This window comes from Amphiura filiformis, chromosome 10 (genome assembly GCF_039555335.1).
Source record: "Amphiura filiformis chromosome 10, Afil_fr2py, whole genome shotgun sequence".
In the NCBI taxonomy this organism is placed as follows: domain Eukaryota; kingdom Metazoa; phylum Echinodermata; class Ophiuroidea; order Amphilepidida; family Amphiuridae; genus Amphiura; species Amphiura filiformis.
In genome coordinates this window covers 9,225,372-9,242,504 of record NC_092637.1, presented here as the reverse complement: position 1 = coordinate 9,242,504, position 17,133 = coordinate 9,225,372, and the positions used below count along the sequence as shown (strand labels likewise).

The 17,133-nt window shown below is 36.6% G+C and overlaps 1 protein-coding gene across 1 annotated transcript; it reads right to left on the bottom strand.

Annotated features, from left to right (window-relative positions):
• Nucleotides 1-2,117: 2,117 nt before the first annotated feature.
• LOC140161636 (uncharacterized) lies at nucleotides 2,118-2,612 on the bottom strand. The gene has a single exon (XM_072184936.1). It carries the CDS (start codon nucleotides 2,610-2,612, stop codon nucleotides 2,118-2,120), a length of 495 nt encoding a protein of 164 aa, XP_072041037.1.
• Between the last annotated feature and the right edge of the window lie 14,521 nt (nucleotides 2,613-17,133).

Below are 17,133 nucleotides of genomic sequence, written 5' to 3'. Positions count from 1 at the left end.
CCACAATCAGTTCTTTCTGCAGTTTTTTGAGCCATATTCTAAAACTTGGTTGCCGCTCTTATAACAGTATAGAGTGTCCCCACAAAATGGTCTTGGGAGCAAAAAATGTCTTTTTGGGTGAAAACAAGAAAAAATTGGATCTTTGAAGGAAAGTAAGACAAATAAATGGGCAAAAACAGGAGAAAAAGAACAAATATAATGCAGATATTTATTATCAGTTGAACTGATGGAATTCCAGTATTTTGCGTATAGTACTCCTTAGTCTTTACCGTTTAGTATTAATTTAATTCTCCTACAAGTGTAAGTTCTAACTATCCTTGTACTTAACTACTTTTAGAACCTTTTAATCGCACCTTATCAGTGATAAGACTATGGTTAATGGTTATATTACAGATTCCCGAATGATTATATAGTTATATAGATTCCATTGATTAATAGCACACCAGTCAATGATTGAAAGAATTCAACTTCCTGTAACCATTCAGCTATTGTTCCTATTGTATAACATGACATTGCGCTAATCACCTCATCAAGTGGACAATACAAAAACATTGCCATGATCCTTCCATATATATGCAGACATATTTATCAATATACAATAAACAGATATTAAATAGTATTAAAAATGTACTAATTTTGTTAGATGAACAACTTTAAGTAAATAATAATAAAATGAATAAATAAATAAATAAATAAATAAATAAATAAATAAATAAATAAATAAATAAATAAAATTAATTAATTAAACAATACATAATAAATACATAAATAACAGGAAAAAAGAATACACTTAACATAACAATAATAAATAGTCTGAGCTATCAACAACAAAAACCCACAGTAAATAATAATAATAATAATGATAATAATAATAATATGCCTAACAGCCTAATAATATTAACAATAATAGTAATATTATAATGATAACAATACTCACAGTAATAACAAAAGATATGCGCGTATGCACTGTTCAATTTAGGTAAATTCATTGAATGTATAAACTATTATTAACTAAATAGTCTAATAGGCCCTGCTGCCATTGAACATTGATCGATTATTATACGTGTCGTGTGATCAGCTGGTGATAGCTCACACAGAACACGGTGCATACATTGGATAAATAAGATTATTAATTTCCTTATATTAGTTCCTTCTAAGTTCAAGATTCTAAACAATTATTATATTCATATGCATTCTTGATTCACTGTCACGCTCAAAGAACGCTACAATAGCGTTTTAACACGAGGGGATGAAATGTCCAGGGGATGAAGTGTCCAGGGGATGAAGTGTCCAGGGGATGAAGTGTCCAGTATTCGAATAAATATACACTACTTCGCCTAGCTGAGCGATGTATTAAAAGCGGCGGACATTATGATTATTGCGAGTGCGAGATATTGGTTGACAAGCTGTCTATTCGCACACCACTAAAATCGTCGTCATTGATTTTGCCACGCAAGTTCCATAACTTTTTTTTATGCGAAAGAAGAATTTTTTTCTTTACAGTTTCGAATTATAAATTTTGTATCATCTTAGAGAAGAATATTTTTCATAACAAAGCATGAATGGCTCAATATTATGAACATTGATCGTCTACTTGTTGAGAAAGCTAGCGATACATAAAACTCCGACTGCTAACTACATTTTGGCCTTGTATATTCATGCGCAGATAGCCGTAAATATTGCCCAAATATTCCTGTTTTATTTTAACCTGTGTGGCATTCACATTTAGAAATTCTATTCAAACATGGTTTTGAACACTAAAATTGCTAATATTGTATCAATTTGTCACATTTTGTATGTAAAGATGGCACTATATGACTGATAAACTTAGGCAGAAGTCTGATTTAGTGGTACAAGCCCTGGAATTAAAATGACCACGTGGTGATACATAACTGGGTGGAATATTTCCTAAAACAATGCAAAAATTCTTCAAATTATTTGCGAACCACACAAAAGGTTAATCAAAATTGTTAGGATATAATGCAATATATTTCTTAATTCACATTTGATTCACAAGTTGACAAATATTTTTAAAGTTACGAACACGTATATTTTATTATTTATCACCAAACTCGATTGAAGAGTCTATGCAAAACATCATACTTTAAAAGTATGTCTTAAATTATGCTATACCGGGAATTAGCCCTTTTTAACATCGCGTCCATCTGGACATTCCATTTAAGCTTGTTCTGTAGCCACAAACCAAGAACTTTGGCTTCGGTGACGTATGATAGTGGTTCAGTACCAATTCTTAAGTCGCGATGTGGTGGCAATGGATTAGAAAAAGCAATTTGCATGGCTTGACACTTGCTGGGATTCAATTTCAGGTGGCTGTCACTAGCCCACTCTGAGAACTGATCAAGATCATCCTGAAGTGAACTAGCACAACCACCGGAAAAATTCTCAGCAAATGTCAAGTCATCAACATATTTCCAACAGCGACTACCAGCTTCTTGGGCAGCTTCATTTATAAGAATTTGAAATTTTGTACCCTGGGGTACACCACCATGAAGAGTTGAATAATCTGAAAGTACACTGTTGTATCTGACACACTGTTGACGGTTGCGGAGGAAATCGCAAATCCAAGGAACAATAGACCTACGGACTCCCATATCGACGATCTTACCAATAAGAAGCGTGTGGTCGACAAGGTCGAACGCTTTCGAGAAATCCGTAAGTACCACTGTCCCTATATTGCGACTCCTCTCCGCTCCCTGGAAAAGATAATGAACAAGAGAAACTAAATAATGAGAAGTTGACACCCCTTTTACATTACAATATTGGCGGATGTCAATATCATTTTGAATACAGTCATTTAGAACCCAATCAGTAATGAAACCTTCAGCTATTTTGGCAAAAATTGATGTGAGCGAAACAGGTCTCAACTTGTCAATACTTGGTGGGTACTGTTTAGGAATAGGGATGACAATTGCCTTCTTCCACTGCTCGGGAACATAACCCAAACATCTCAGCATCGCGCGATGAAATTAAAATGTACATGTGGAGTCAGTATCGGGCTTTAGGAGAAGGTATCTTCCAAACCCAATTCCAAATGATGGTAGTTTATCCTGCTACATCATCACTTCGACGACGAATAAAGCCTAAATGGATGAACGCTCCCTCCGCTGTGATCAATATCTGCGTGCTTCGAGCATGCTTCGAGGGAAAAGTCAATGCAATTATGAAAAGCTCTTTTTTATTCAAATTGCTATAAGTTTGGAAATTAAAGTCGTATCGTACCGAATGAGGTATCAAAATACGCAGAACAAAATAGTCCCTATAATACTACTTTATTTTGTCATTTAGTTTAAGTGTTCGGATACTTTTTAGCGCAGTATACTAATACGACACCTGTTGCCCTCTTAATTAAGAGAAAACTAAAACGACAAAAAACCTTATTATGCAAATACTAAGTTTAATAAAGTTCCATACGATACAATTATAGAAATCTATGTCACACATACCCACCACTTGCGTCAAAATTGTCAAACTAACACGCGCTGTGATTGGTTCGTATGCGTGTAGTCAATAAGACGGCCCGCCCACTCACGCATATAAATCAAACACGAACGTTTGTTGATTTGACGCATTCATCGCGGAAACAAATTACTTAAATATTATTTTTATTATGATTATTATTTTGATTATTATTTAATATATATTATTATTGCTGTTGTTGTTTCTGCCGGCGAATGACGTTACAATTCCCCTGTGGAAGTTATGTATTAATTTTGAATAGATCGCCTGCACTACAAGCAGGTTGCACTCATCACCTGTGTATGTCTGCAATCGTAGATTGAATACAATACCGTCTTTTCAAAAATACTAATCTTACAGGTGCGAGTGATTAACATTCAAATATTGCTATGGTAATTAATCCTGTTACATCATCACTTCGACGGCGAATACAAAACAACAAAGGCGACGACAAAATCAAACGTGAACAAGCACAATTCATGTACACGTTACGCTGTTAATACTATAGCTTGAATATTAGTTAAAAAATATAAACCCAAATTTTGATATTATATAATATTATATTACTCTATATTTGTGGTTATAGGATTTTTAAAATATACTCAGCTCCGTAATGCACAAGTACAAGTGGAAAGTTTTATTGAAATAGTATCGTTAAAAACCTGGGACTTTAAGATCAAAAATTGTTCCGAGTGGCCAAAAATCCACATGTAAAAATCACATTTAAAGCAATTCATAAAATCGACAAAAATCCCGCGATGCCTCTTAAATGCTAGTATGCATCGTATAGAATTTAGTAGATTTGTCACTATGGACCACAATGGCCTCATACCAATGGCATAGTTCAATAATTCTCTCTACAAATTCTCTCTACAAAAATCCCGCGATGCCTTTTAAATGCTAGTATGCATCGTACAGAATTGAGCAGATTTGTCACTATGGACCACAATGGCCTCATACTAATGGCATAGTTCAATAACCTCAATTAAACAATCATATTGCAAAATTTGACCTCGAGTTCCAGAGTATATGAGTTTTTGTACTCAAAATTTCAAAAGTCATGCAATGACTGTACTAAATGTATTGTGGTTAAAGAATTGTGCATTGATAGATGAGCATCTTGTGGATTCTAGTGTGTCTCATTTTGATAAATATGTGCTCATTTAAACCAAAGAAAAGTGTCTTAGTTGTGTGTTTCCTTATTACATATTACATATTATTACATATATATTGGCACGCGTCAATATTCATCACCGAATGATCTATTTTTTAGTCCTGAAAGACCCCTTTTTTCTTTATTTAGTATGTCACCAGAAGACCCCTACTTCTGGGGTCATGTTCGCACATCAGTAGCGTAGCCAGCGGGGGGGGGCAGGTGGGGCAGAGTGCCCCCCCTGACAAAAAAATGAAAGAAAAAGTGCCCCTCTGACAAAAAAATGAAAGAGAAAATCAAGAGGGAAAGAAAAGGAAAAGAAAAAGGTCAAGGAACCTCTTTTCTAGCAAAATTCAGGGCCAAAATTGTCTAGAATACAATATTTTCCGCGCTACGCGCGCACATTGTAACAATACAGCCCTTTTAGCCGGATAATGGGCGAAAATAGTGTAAAATACCATTTTTTTCGCGCTACGCGCGCACATCATCCCAATAAGGCCCTTTTCGGGAAGCTCGAAGACATACAGTCTCTATGTACATTGTATGATGCAACTGCAATTTTTTTCGTCTGTGCCCCCAAAATTTTATTTTGCCCCCCCTGACCAAGAAAGCTGGCTACGCCCCTGTCGCACATCCCCGTCATTCAGGGAGGAAATTTACCTTATTTGGGGGCCTGGGCCAGGCAAAATTCTGGAGGCCCCAAACTCACCAATTGGCCAAGTTTTGAGTACACAAGATCTACAGTGGTAGCAGATGCATTAAAATTAGAGAGGGTATGAGCATATTTTGTTCCGCTTTCAATATAACGTTTGCGCGCGCGAAATATTTTTAACTTTCAGACTACTGTAGCCGAAAATGAAGATGAATTTTGCTATTTGAAGGGCCAATGCGCGCGTGCAGTTCTATTTTGACCCCAAACAGTGTTTTTTCGGCTAAAAGGAAGATAAATAGGGCAATGTCAATATATAAGTATGAGCCCCCCGGATTCATGTATACGTTACATTGTTAATAATATAGCTTGAATATGAGTAACAAAATATATACCCATATTTTATAATATATACGTACTATTATTAAATATTAGGCTAATGAAAGTCAATTCCAAGTCAATTTCACGCATTCCTACTCCTCAATGGCAGCCATTAGCCGCAACGGGGACCCAACTATCTCACCTAAAATGTGAGATGATGCGGCCTTGAAGGGCATTATAAACTGCATTCTATCACCCGTGTTACACGTAGACAAAAGAATGATGACAGTTTACAACACAAAAGAATCTAACATCGAATTTTAAGCGGGTTTAATCCACCCAATTGGGCACTTACAACACATGTTTGGTGCATGCGGGGAACCAAAATATGGCCGACCAAATCCTGACCATGACTTAGCTCGTTGGATTCGTCTATACCCATTATATCATCGGGTGTATTATATAGTGACGGATGTTAAACTTCGCCAGAAAAAAAGTTTTTGAGTTAGACGCGATCAAAGAGTATGCCAATTTGTGATCAACCATAGCAGAACACTAACAGGTAAAATCCTCCAAAAGTTGCTGTATTTAAAAAAAACTAGTATCTAAAGTATCTTGAAACATCTATCATATGAAGAATTATTCGCTAATCAGTAAAATGATTGCAAAGTTATACGTCAGTATGTAAAAACGTGAAAACGTTGCACCCTAACATCCGTCACACATCCGTCACTATGTCTTGCGCCAATATCGTGCACGTTAATCTGGCATCTCGTGTTGATCTATGGGCATCCGTCACACATCCGTCAGTATGTCTTGCGCATAAAAGTCGGATCAAGGAAGGACTTCGAAACATCCGTCGGTTCTTTACGCTTATTATTAAAGGCTTTTTTCATGATAAAACCGACTCGTCACGAGTGCCCACGACATACATGACATATTGTATTTGAGTATTTACTCCTGATCTTACTAGTTCTCACTCTGCTGATATAGCTAGTCACACAAGCTGTAACTTCTTTTTACAAAACGCCAATGATTGTATTCAGTTTTTACCAATTTACACTGTATTATCTGTCAACTTGGAGCCGCCTAGCCTTTAAACATCTTTTGATCATCTTTCAATAACCTACTCATTAAAAAGGATCATATTTTCATTTTTATTACTTTCTCTTGAAATAATGTCTCTAAATAATTGTCGAATCAACTCGAACCATTCAAAATTGATTAAAATGATATTTTACTAAAATAATGATGCATTGAATATCTGCTCTACGTATACGTTTTGGTTTTACCCAGATATCAACATCTGTCAAGAAATCCTGTAGGTTTCAATGAACAATATTGAATTACGTACGTTCAAATTGAAAAATCATGTTTTTACATAGTGACGGATGTTGGAGATACAATTTAGTTGTTTTTCCGAGTAAACGTAATGTCATATATCAACATCCGTCAATTGCATAATTAATTAACTAATTAATTATGCAATCTTGAGCTTCAAATCTTGGTAATATTATATTACTCACTATTAAAAATACCTTGGCCAATTTTCATAAAAACGACAAAAATCAACATCCGTCACTACGCCCGACGATATATCCATAAAACGATGCTTAAACAGTGTTGAAATACGTTTTGCTTGATGAGGAATAATCACAAATATCAAATAAAGAAAAATTTGGAAATAATAAATTATTTCATCGGCAATTTTTCGGGACTGAAGTCACGTAACGGAAAACTGAGAATCGACTTTCATGAGCCTGCTCCTCTACAATTGTGAAGAATTTGGTTATGTTGTCCAAAAATATTTGGGTCAAAAATCATGCTTGTTATGATTTTCTTCAAAGTGGGATTTATCATTTTATTTTACCATTCAAAGTATGTATACTGTCATATACTTTAAACCAATCATTTTGCTGTATTGAGGTGTCCATAATTCCAGGGTGAATTTTATACCATCTTTAGGTAAAAATACCAATTTAAATTGTTCTTCACGTGCAACCTCAATGATCTTTGGGCGCCCCTAAAATAAGGTTCTAAAAATGTTTAGAAATTTGATTAATTAACTGCGGATACGTAGAGGACAATCAATACTTAGAGAACTGTGTGGTGGCTTAGGCCTACTGCAATTGAATGTCTGAAGAAGACGAAAACGAGCTTTTATCAACATGGAAAACCCGATTGTATCCATAGAATGCCACATCAGCCACAAGTCCTTGGTCAATATTCTTCCAAACAGTAGCAACGAAGGTGAGGTTGAGATGGTCTCCTGGGTTACGAACGTGATTGGCGTACGTCTGGTAAATAACCCACGTCTTCCTCTTGTCGTCACCACAGTTGCGGCTATGCAGGCAAGGTTCGTTAGCCACTTGAAAATGACCACCCTATAATACACGAATTGTATAAATCAATCAATATTATAATGTATGGATCATACCATTTTCACATAGGGGTGGGTTATGGGGGGTACTCAAGTTTGGTTTTGGTAGGGACGTGCCGCTGAGATTTTGGAAGTAGACCCATAAATATACCAATTTTTCAAGAAATTTGGACCCATTTGATATACCAAAAGTCAAAATTTTCGGCCGAATTTACCCAAAATTGTCTTAGTTTTTACAAATTTTGGGAAAATTTTGGGAAAATTTTGAAAATTTTAGCTAGATTAAGGAAAAATTGGGCTGTTTTCCGAAAAAATTGAGAAAATTTTGAAAAAGGACCCATTCATATACCAAAATAGGCTTTGAAAAGGGGTCATTGATATACCAGAAGGCTGAAAATGCTACCCATGTTTGCGGCACGTCCCCGTATGGTCATTTGTACTAAGTACCCCCCCCCCCGGAACTCGCTTCGACCGCAACAAGTTCAGTCACAGTCACAGATAGAATACGGATTCTTTAGTTAGTCAGTGGCTGTGGTTTAGATTGTTAGCGCTAAGTTTCATTGGTTTCTGCATGCCGTCTATCACACGGTAAGGTCATATACAGGGTTCCCTTTCAACAAGAGTTCCCATGGTATCTGTCTTAGAAGATCCAGCACTTACCATGTCCCAAGGTACAGGACCAATAGATAAGGTAACAGTCCCATTCCTTACCTCACAAGGCTTCTTAACCATCAGTGATCAGTGTTTAAATTTGTCTTGATCTTCTGATCTTATCTTGTTTTTCTGATGTGTGTTGACTAAGTTGCTTTAATTTTTACTGTGAGGTGGGGGGGGTAGTGTTTTTCATTGACGGTGTGTTTTAATCATGATTATGTAGCAGCCGCATTTTTCTTTATTATTATTACAATTTGGTTGGTCCAATCTATGTGCAATATCTTGTTTTTCATTGAATTGAATGTAACTTCAGTGAAAGAAGTTCTTAATGCCTGTGTTTATTTGTGTGTGAGGGTTGATAATCTGGATGTGAGAGTATATGAGCGTTGTGTGTAGAAATACGATGGGTTGTGCGGAAATGTGAGAGGTGTGTGTGTGGGGTGAGTCTAGGGGTGCACATGAGAGAGTTTATATTTGGAGTGTTTGCAGAGCCGTGTGGATATAATTGAGTTTTGTGAATTTTGATTTATAATTCAATGTAAATTTAATATGTGTTTGATGTATTCAAGTGCTTCAGTAAGTGCAATTAATTTCTTTTAATAATCTTATTGTGTTTTTCAATGTAATTTTGTATGTTTTTTATGTCATTATAATTGTAATATTTCATGTAATTTGGCCTCCGGGCCACGAATTGAAATAAATTTAATCTGAATCTGAATCCTGTCCATCAAAATCAATCAAACAGGATTGCCTCAATACTCTACTCTAAACACATGTCAGTAACCAAAATGCACGGATATAGAACAGCTTCCTGGACTACATTCACAGTCCACTAATTGGCACTAAGCACAAGAAATCTGTGAGAATCGTTGAACAGATGATAAATTACAAAACTTTGCTGCTTTCTGTTTTTCACGCACTTTCTTTAAGAAACATGTCTTGTTCAACACTATTCCACTTACTCTTTGGGAATTATCATCTGTGCAAGGACCTTATTCACATTCTCGCTGATTTCTTGTGCTGTATGCCAATTATTGGACAGTGAATGTGGTCCAGGAAGCTGTTCCATGCAGTGGCGTAGCTGCCGGGTGGCAGGGGGGCAATTTCCCCCTGGAAAAATTGCCTATTTGGGCCCCTGCCCCCTAGTGCAAGGAAAAAAGAGGAAAAAGGAGGGAGAAAGAGGAAAAAGAGGAGAGAGGGGGAGAGAGGGAGAGGAGGGGCAGAGAGATGGGGAATCCATACGATATGCAATACCATACGATTATTATCAATAAGCCTGGCAAAATTGTCTATTTGCCCCCTCCCCTACAAGTGCAGGGAAATTTGGTGGATTTGGGCCCCCCCCATACAGGCTTGCCTCCCCGGATAAAATCCCAGCTACGCCGCTGCTTCCATGTCAGTGCATTTTACTGTTATGTCAGTTGAATAACTGCTTGGTTACTGACATGTGTTTAGAGTAGAGTATTGAAGTAATCCTGTGTGTTATTTTGGTTAATTTTGATGGGCAGGATTTTAAGATATGACCTTTTTCTTTTTGGCTTAGTGTGTTTTAAATAAACTCAACCCAGAAAGTATCGAAACGATTATAGATGGTCAGATATATCTGGAACTGAAATAAAATATATAGCAAAAACTTATTTAATGTATATAAAGCGCAGCTTTCTCCTGCGCATTTTGATACCTCTTTTGTTGCTCTACGATATCATTTGGTCGAGTTATGGGTGCTTGAGTGGTTTCAAGTCGGATTTAGAAAGTTGCACTTAGCTTATTCAAATGGTGCAGGACAGGAGGATATGGAAAGCTGTCGTGGTTCCGGAAAACCACCCGAAATAAGCAAGCAAGCAAGCAAGTAGGGTAGTATAGGGTTTACCGTGTGTAAACACAGATGTGGGAAAACCACAGAAATCTCATAGACTTACTGTGAGCTTGAACACTTGTCGATTGAATGTGAGAATAATCTTCCAAGAAGTGTAATAGTCAGAGATTGGTATATCAATCCTGCCTACGAATCCACCACGCCATTTGTGTACGACTGTGCTTTTAAACGCCATGGGAGTTGGTGCAGCTGGAATGATAAAATGATGATATAAAATGAAAATAATGATACGTGAAAATTAACTTATAGTATAGTATATTTCATTCACACACAAATCGTGGCCCTCAGGCCAAATTACAAGTGGGTTACAATATTAAAAAACAATTAAACATTAAAAAATACAGTATCAATATTAACAAGGAAAAATACAGCAACTGCTGTTGAGAGAAAATAAAATATTGCACTTATTCAAGACATCATTCAAAACCATTATAAATACACACCATTAAAAGGCTAAAATTGGCACAATATTACCAGATTTAAAAGTCAGAATATGTAAAACAGTTCAGGGCACTTAGTTATTCAATAAATTGATAAAGTATGGAATTGCGCTGTTTTTGAAACGATCGGTCCTTGCATAAAGTTGAGATATTTGATTTGCATTGCGAGGGACCCTGCCATGACTCTCCAGTCTGGTAGGAGGGATGAGATATTTTGTTCGAACAGAAGCAGAAAGCCCTTCGGCCAACTTACGACAATGGTCCTCCCTCCTATCAGTGAGTGAGGAATGCCAAACTACATCTGCGTACTCAAGTAATGGTCGAACATATCCTTTGTAAACTGAACATAATTCCTGGGTATTAAAACCAAACCTTTTAAGATCCTAAGCATATACAACCGACGATTGGTTTTGGACACAATTTCAGCAATGTTTCTATCCCATTTGAGGTTGTCCTGCAACCAAATACCCAAATTTTGGCCCTCTTCTTCCATTGAATGGCCTTCTTCCATTGGACTACTCCCTCAATGAGGAGGTGTTCAAAACCTCTGTTAAGGAACACTCAGCTCATAGGCAAATTCTTTAACCAACCTTGGAGGGACGCCATAAGGCCCACATGATTTACCTTGATTTACCTTTCTGAGCTCACCATACACATCCCAAGGATATAATTGAGGCGGGGATTTGTAAGCAGGTAAATAAGATGGAAGCTCTGTGTTATCCAGAGGATTGATGTTGGAAGACACATTCACAAACAGTTCACTGATGCTGTTAGTAATACTGACATGATCAGAATTCTGAATACCGGGGACATGTATGTTGTGCTAAGACTTTGTGTCATTAGTCTTGACTTTAATTTGTTGGTGCCATTTACGTGGGTCCTTATGTTGTAAATTCCAGACAGAGTTAGGGGTGTTCAGAAATACTCTGGTGGGAGGGGGGCTGTAAAATATGTTGGGGGTCATACAATTTTAGTTTTGGGTGTATAAACAGGGGGGATTAAAATTTTTAGGTCCATTAAGAGGGGAGTCAAAAAAGTTTCGGGATCACAAAGAAAAAAATGAAAGAAATATTTTCCAGCCCCCCCCCCCCCACCACCACCAAAGTATTTCTGAACACACCCTTAGCGTGATAGTTAATTTTAGCTTGAGCAATTTCACGTTGAAGTTTATTGCGAAGTGGCGCCATTGAGTTTTGTCTTCAGCCAGAAAGGCTGATTGGCGTTCCCGAATCAATTTTTTTAATTCGGGGGGGGGGGGGGGTAATCCACTTTTTATCATTGTCATGGTTCTTTACTGTGACATGTGGGAAGAATGACTCCATTGCACTGTTAAGATGTTCATAAAAGCATCCACCTTTTCCTGAGTATTGTTGGCTTCAAACACATTAGAACAGTTTTGATCTTGAATCCAAGTGCCGAACTCCCCGATTTGGGAATCTTTAAGAAGTATTTACACCCCTGCCTAATTTTTGTGCCTATTTTGCATTTTCTCAAACATTATAGCGCATTGGGGACAAGTAAGATATGTATATTATAGGGGCAATGACTACAACTACTGCACTGGAAATTTTATTCCAGCACAGACAACAGTTGTGGAGTTACAGTCAAAAATGAGGGAAAACCAATATTTGATCAATAAATCAATAACTACTTGCTTTGAGTTGCTGAATTTTCAATACAGTAGTTGTAGTCCTTGCCCCTATAATATACATATCTTACTTGTCACCAATGTGCTATAATTTTTGAGAAAAATGCAAAAATAGGCACAAAATTGGCCAGGGGTGTAGTACCCCTTAAAGGTGCGGACAACTCTGACAGCATTTTTATGCTTGCGAGTGGTGGAGGGATTGGGTTTCCAAACAATGCATATGTGGTCACTCTTACCCACAGGTGACATAGGTAATAGATCTGAATAAAATTTACTTAAGTCAGTCATAATCAAGTCCAGTATAGCTTGTTCACGAGTAGGAAAATTTATAATTTGTTTTAGATTATATAATCTTGTTATCAGATTAATGTTCATTCTATTGAAATTACCTAAGATGGCGAAACTAATGTCCGGATATTTTACATGTAACAAGTCCATTGATTCAAGTAGGTGTTGCCGAAGAAGATGTTGATTGGGCCGGGGAGTCGGTGGTGATGTACACTGCACAAAGTGCTATAACAGAAACATCCCTCGGTAACATTTGAGGTTTAAGCAATACCCAAACACACTCAAATTCACCCCGGACTGTTATGGCTGTAATATGCATGGCAGATATGTGTGATCTATGTGCGAACATAACACTTTTTCCACTAGGCTAGGAGCTAAATCTCATACGGCCTTAAAGGCCCATTCAGTGATTTGCTCATCCGGACGATCGTAAAAATCATCAAAATTCAGCTTTTGGTACCTTTGTTATTGTCATAGTTGTGCTAACATAGCCTGCAAGTGGTTCAGCCGAAAGCCGTATATTTAAGACAAAATAAGACATTTTACACGATTCTGTAATTTAGATACTGACAGTATCTATTAAATTAGCTACATGTATTTGAATGGGGCTTCAACTTCATCAGTACTGCTGTTTGCTTCGTTTTTTTGCCAAATTTGTCATTTCAAAGATACCAAATGACAATTTGAATGCATGTCTACACGTAATTACTATTACCGGACATAACGTTTCGATCGGTCTTAAGGGATGTGGCTATAGGAACAAAAAACAAACAAACATATTCTTGTTTACGCCGTAATATTGTAGTATTTCAAACATTTCACAATTTCAGCTGTGTAACTTGCAAAAATTCCCGCTAAAAAGTGGTTCTTTGAATTTTTTAAAATACTTTAAAAATCGCATTGGACTTTTTGTACTGATTATACTATAATGATTACCTGCCTATAATGTTCTGATCACACTATAGACTGGGATTATATGTGACCCCATTGCCAGGCAATTTGTCCCTATTGTTCCTTGTCTGGAAAAATTCAGGGACCGTGCTTTTAAATAACCCGCCAGAACACAATAAGGCCATTGACCTGTGTAGTGGCCATACGTTGTTCATTCGACCATAAAAGATTTCTAGTCCCTCAGCAACTCATTAAAAATGCGTTGCATCAGGTCAGGGATTCTATTATAATAATCCTTTCTTTGAGGTGAATAGATAAAAGAGAGTTCTTGAAAAACAGGTGTGATGTTGTAGATAATATTTTATCATCAAAGTTGCTAGACTTCTCCGTAGTCCACTTGCCAATTGTGCACTACTCTGGCTATTACATTTAAGCTTAAAACTCTGATTTAATTAATGTGTGCACAATTGATAGATTTTCACAACTGATCTTTTCAGTCACCGTACGCCCTCTGTTTGTTAGCTTCCCAAGTGGACTACTGACTTTGCCTTGAGAGTTAGGCCAATTTCTGGCCTAACTAAAATTAGTGATGATGTAATGCATCTTTAAAAATGAATCTGGCTTGTGATTGGTCGCCCAGATCTCGTTATTGTTTAAATCCTCCCGACGCGTACTGGTACCATTATAACTATACATGGTACACAACTATCTAGGAATGCGGCGCTTTTGTGCTGGTGGATGAACGTATGCATCTAGCGCGTATTGTACCACCATGCTTAGTCTTGTGGTTAGATTTTATTGATAAACAAGTATGATTGACAGTGTGTGAGTCCCGGGGTAAAGTTCTGCTTAAAAGTGAACGTCCATAGTCGGTTTTCGGATAATAAACTGGCAGATTCTAAAATTAGAATTGTTCAGTATTGAAGTGTCATTATAATTATGCCATTATGATATGTTGCATTCAATAATATAAGCATACGTATGTACTTTACTTTTACTGTCACAAATATAATTATATAGCCTAAACTTTTTCATAACCATTTTATACTAGTATTTTGATGTACTAAATATCAGTATAATTTCGAGTTCAACTGAATGCGTTCATCATGATTAATAACATTTTTATTTATCAAAAATCGACTATGGCATAGTCTACAAAGTTGCTGGCATATAGGAAATTTCGTGGAAGTGGCGCTTATTATATATTTCTTGTAAACACAATCTAATGTGGTACTCGCTACATGGAGAAGGCCGGTCTGCAAATGTCCAGTGCATGAAGCTATATAGTAGAGATATTATAGCTTCATGTTCAGTGTAAATCAATTAAAATACTATAGCTGGATATCAAAAAAATCGTGATGCATTCCTTCTTGTTATGGACGATATTAATTTTGATATTATTGTGACAAAATCCATTCCCTTCTCAATTGATTAGGCTCCAGGATTAAGCTTTCTTTTTCATAGTCATCTATTTCCTATACCAGGGGTCCGCAAATAGCGTGGCTTCACGAGTGGCGCGAGGCGCCGTTTAGATTTTAAAAAAATAAAAAAATAAAAAAATAAAAAAATTCCCATGTTCATTGTTATGTACCCTCATGCGCTCATCATCGTAAACATCACTCAAATTTTTGCGTTTTCTGTTCAAATTAGTAGAGATCACATTCACAAGTTCTAGCAAAACACGATTTGCAACACTAAAATTGTTAATATTGTACCGATTTTGCAAATTTTTATGCAAAGTTGGGACTATAGTCGTGATAAACTTTTACCGGAAACCGTTTCACAGGCGGATTTAGTGGTATGAACCCTTCACCAACAGCACAACCCGATGACCGTGCGTAGTTGTTGAAAGACGTACTGAAGGATCCAGTCTACCACATCAGGGTGAAAATGGTATAGCTTATCGCAAACCAGCCAAATTTGTCATATGTTTGAATAGCTAGTGAATACCCGTGAATATAGTGTCAGAAACTCTCACACATCTTAGGATAACCTTGTCATTAATGTGAGGCCGAAAGCAACGCCATTTTGGGAATATATTTGAACATTGCGTGGGAAAACATTGCGGTAAAAGTAAGTTAATCATGAAAATCGTTTAATTCTAATAATACCAACCAGTAACGGACACTTAGCCAAGACTATGTGAGAACTTTGGGGTATGTAAAGCATTTTCTTGTTATAAAAAACAAGGAAAAAGCAGTCCAAAATTAAACAACGCGATATTTTAAAAAAGTACATTTTGAGAAGGCCTACGCTGGTTCTTTTTTTAATTCTAGTTCAAAATCTGTTCATCGCCTGCAGTCCGATTTGGTATCTATGGTTTCATAAAAGTATTGGGAACTAATTTGGATGGTATTTTGGTTTAAAAAAACGATACTGTTAAAAATATCGGTATTTATGGCAGCGAAATGCATTGAAAATTGTCGGCTAAAAAGTGCATAAATTAAAATCGCGAACAGTAATAGCAACAACAACTATCTACATTCCAAGCGGAAACGCTTTTCAAAAACATACCACCTTTTTTGGGCAATCGCTAAAACCGAAATATGAAATTCCAGGCCATCTGTAAAAAAGTGCGTGAAAAAAAATGACCATGAACTTGGGTCACCGAAACAAATGTTTATATTGATGTCAGGTGTTTCATAGTGATACAACAATTAGCCCCCAATAATAGCTTTCATTTGAACCGTTATTTGTTAAACTGCGATTTTTACTTTGAGAGAAATTAATGAACGTATCAAAACACTTTTCGCAAATCACTATAAAACTGCCCGACCCGTTAACAGCTCTTAACCCTGGTCATCTTCAGCCTTAAATTTTCGGATTTAAAGCACATTACGTCGGATATAGTAAATTTTTTTTTATATCCGACGCTCATTCACACTGCATGCCACTTACATCCGATACTATTACCGACGTAATTTAAGTCCGACTGTGTGAACAAATTGTCGGATTTAAAGCACATTACACGTCGGATATAGTTATATCCGACGCTAATTCACACTGCCACTTATATCCAATACTATTACCGACGTAATTTAAGACCGGTAATAAGTGATTTAAGTCCGACTGTGTGAACACGACTTATTTGACATAACTTTAGAAATATTTGAATAGGGCAACATGAGTAAATAATAAGAAAACAAACATCACGCCCTCAATGCAACTCGCATGTAATCGAAGGCCATAAAAGATAATCTGATAACAATAGCTTGACAATAGCTATCTATAATCCGTTTCGAGTCCCTTCATACACAGTCCCTGGTCCAATGCATATACTGTGTGTATTGTTCCCGGGTATTGTCAATGCAGTCAAGCAAATATGTATTACATTTTGGAAAGGCTATAGTGTATCA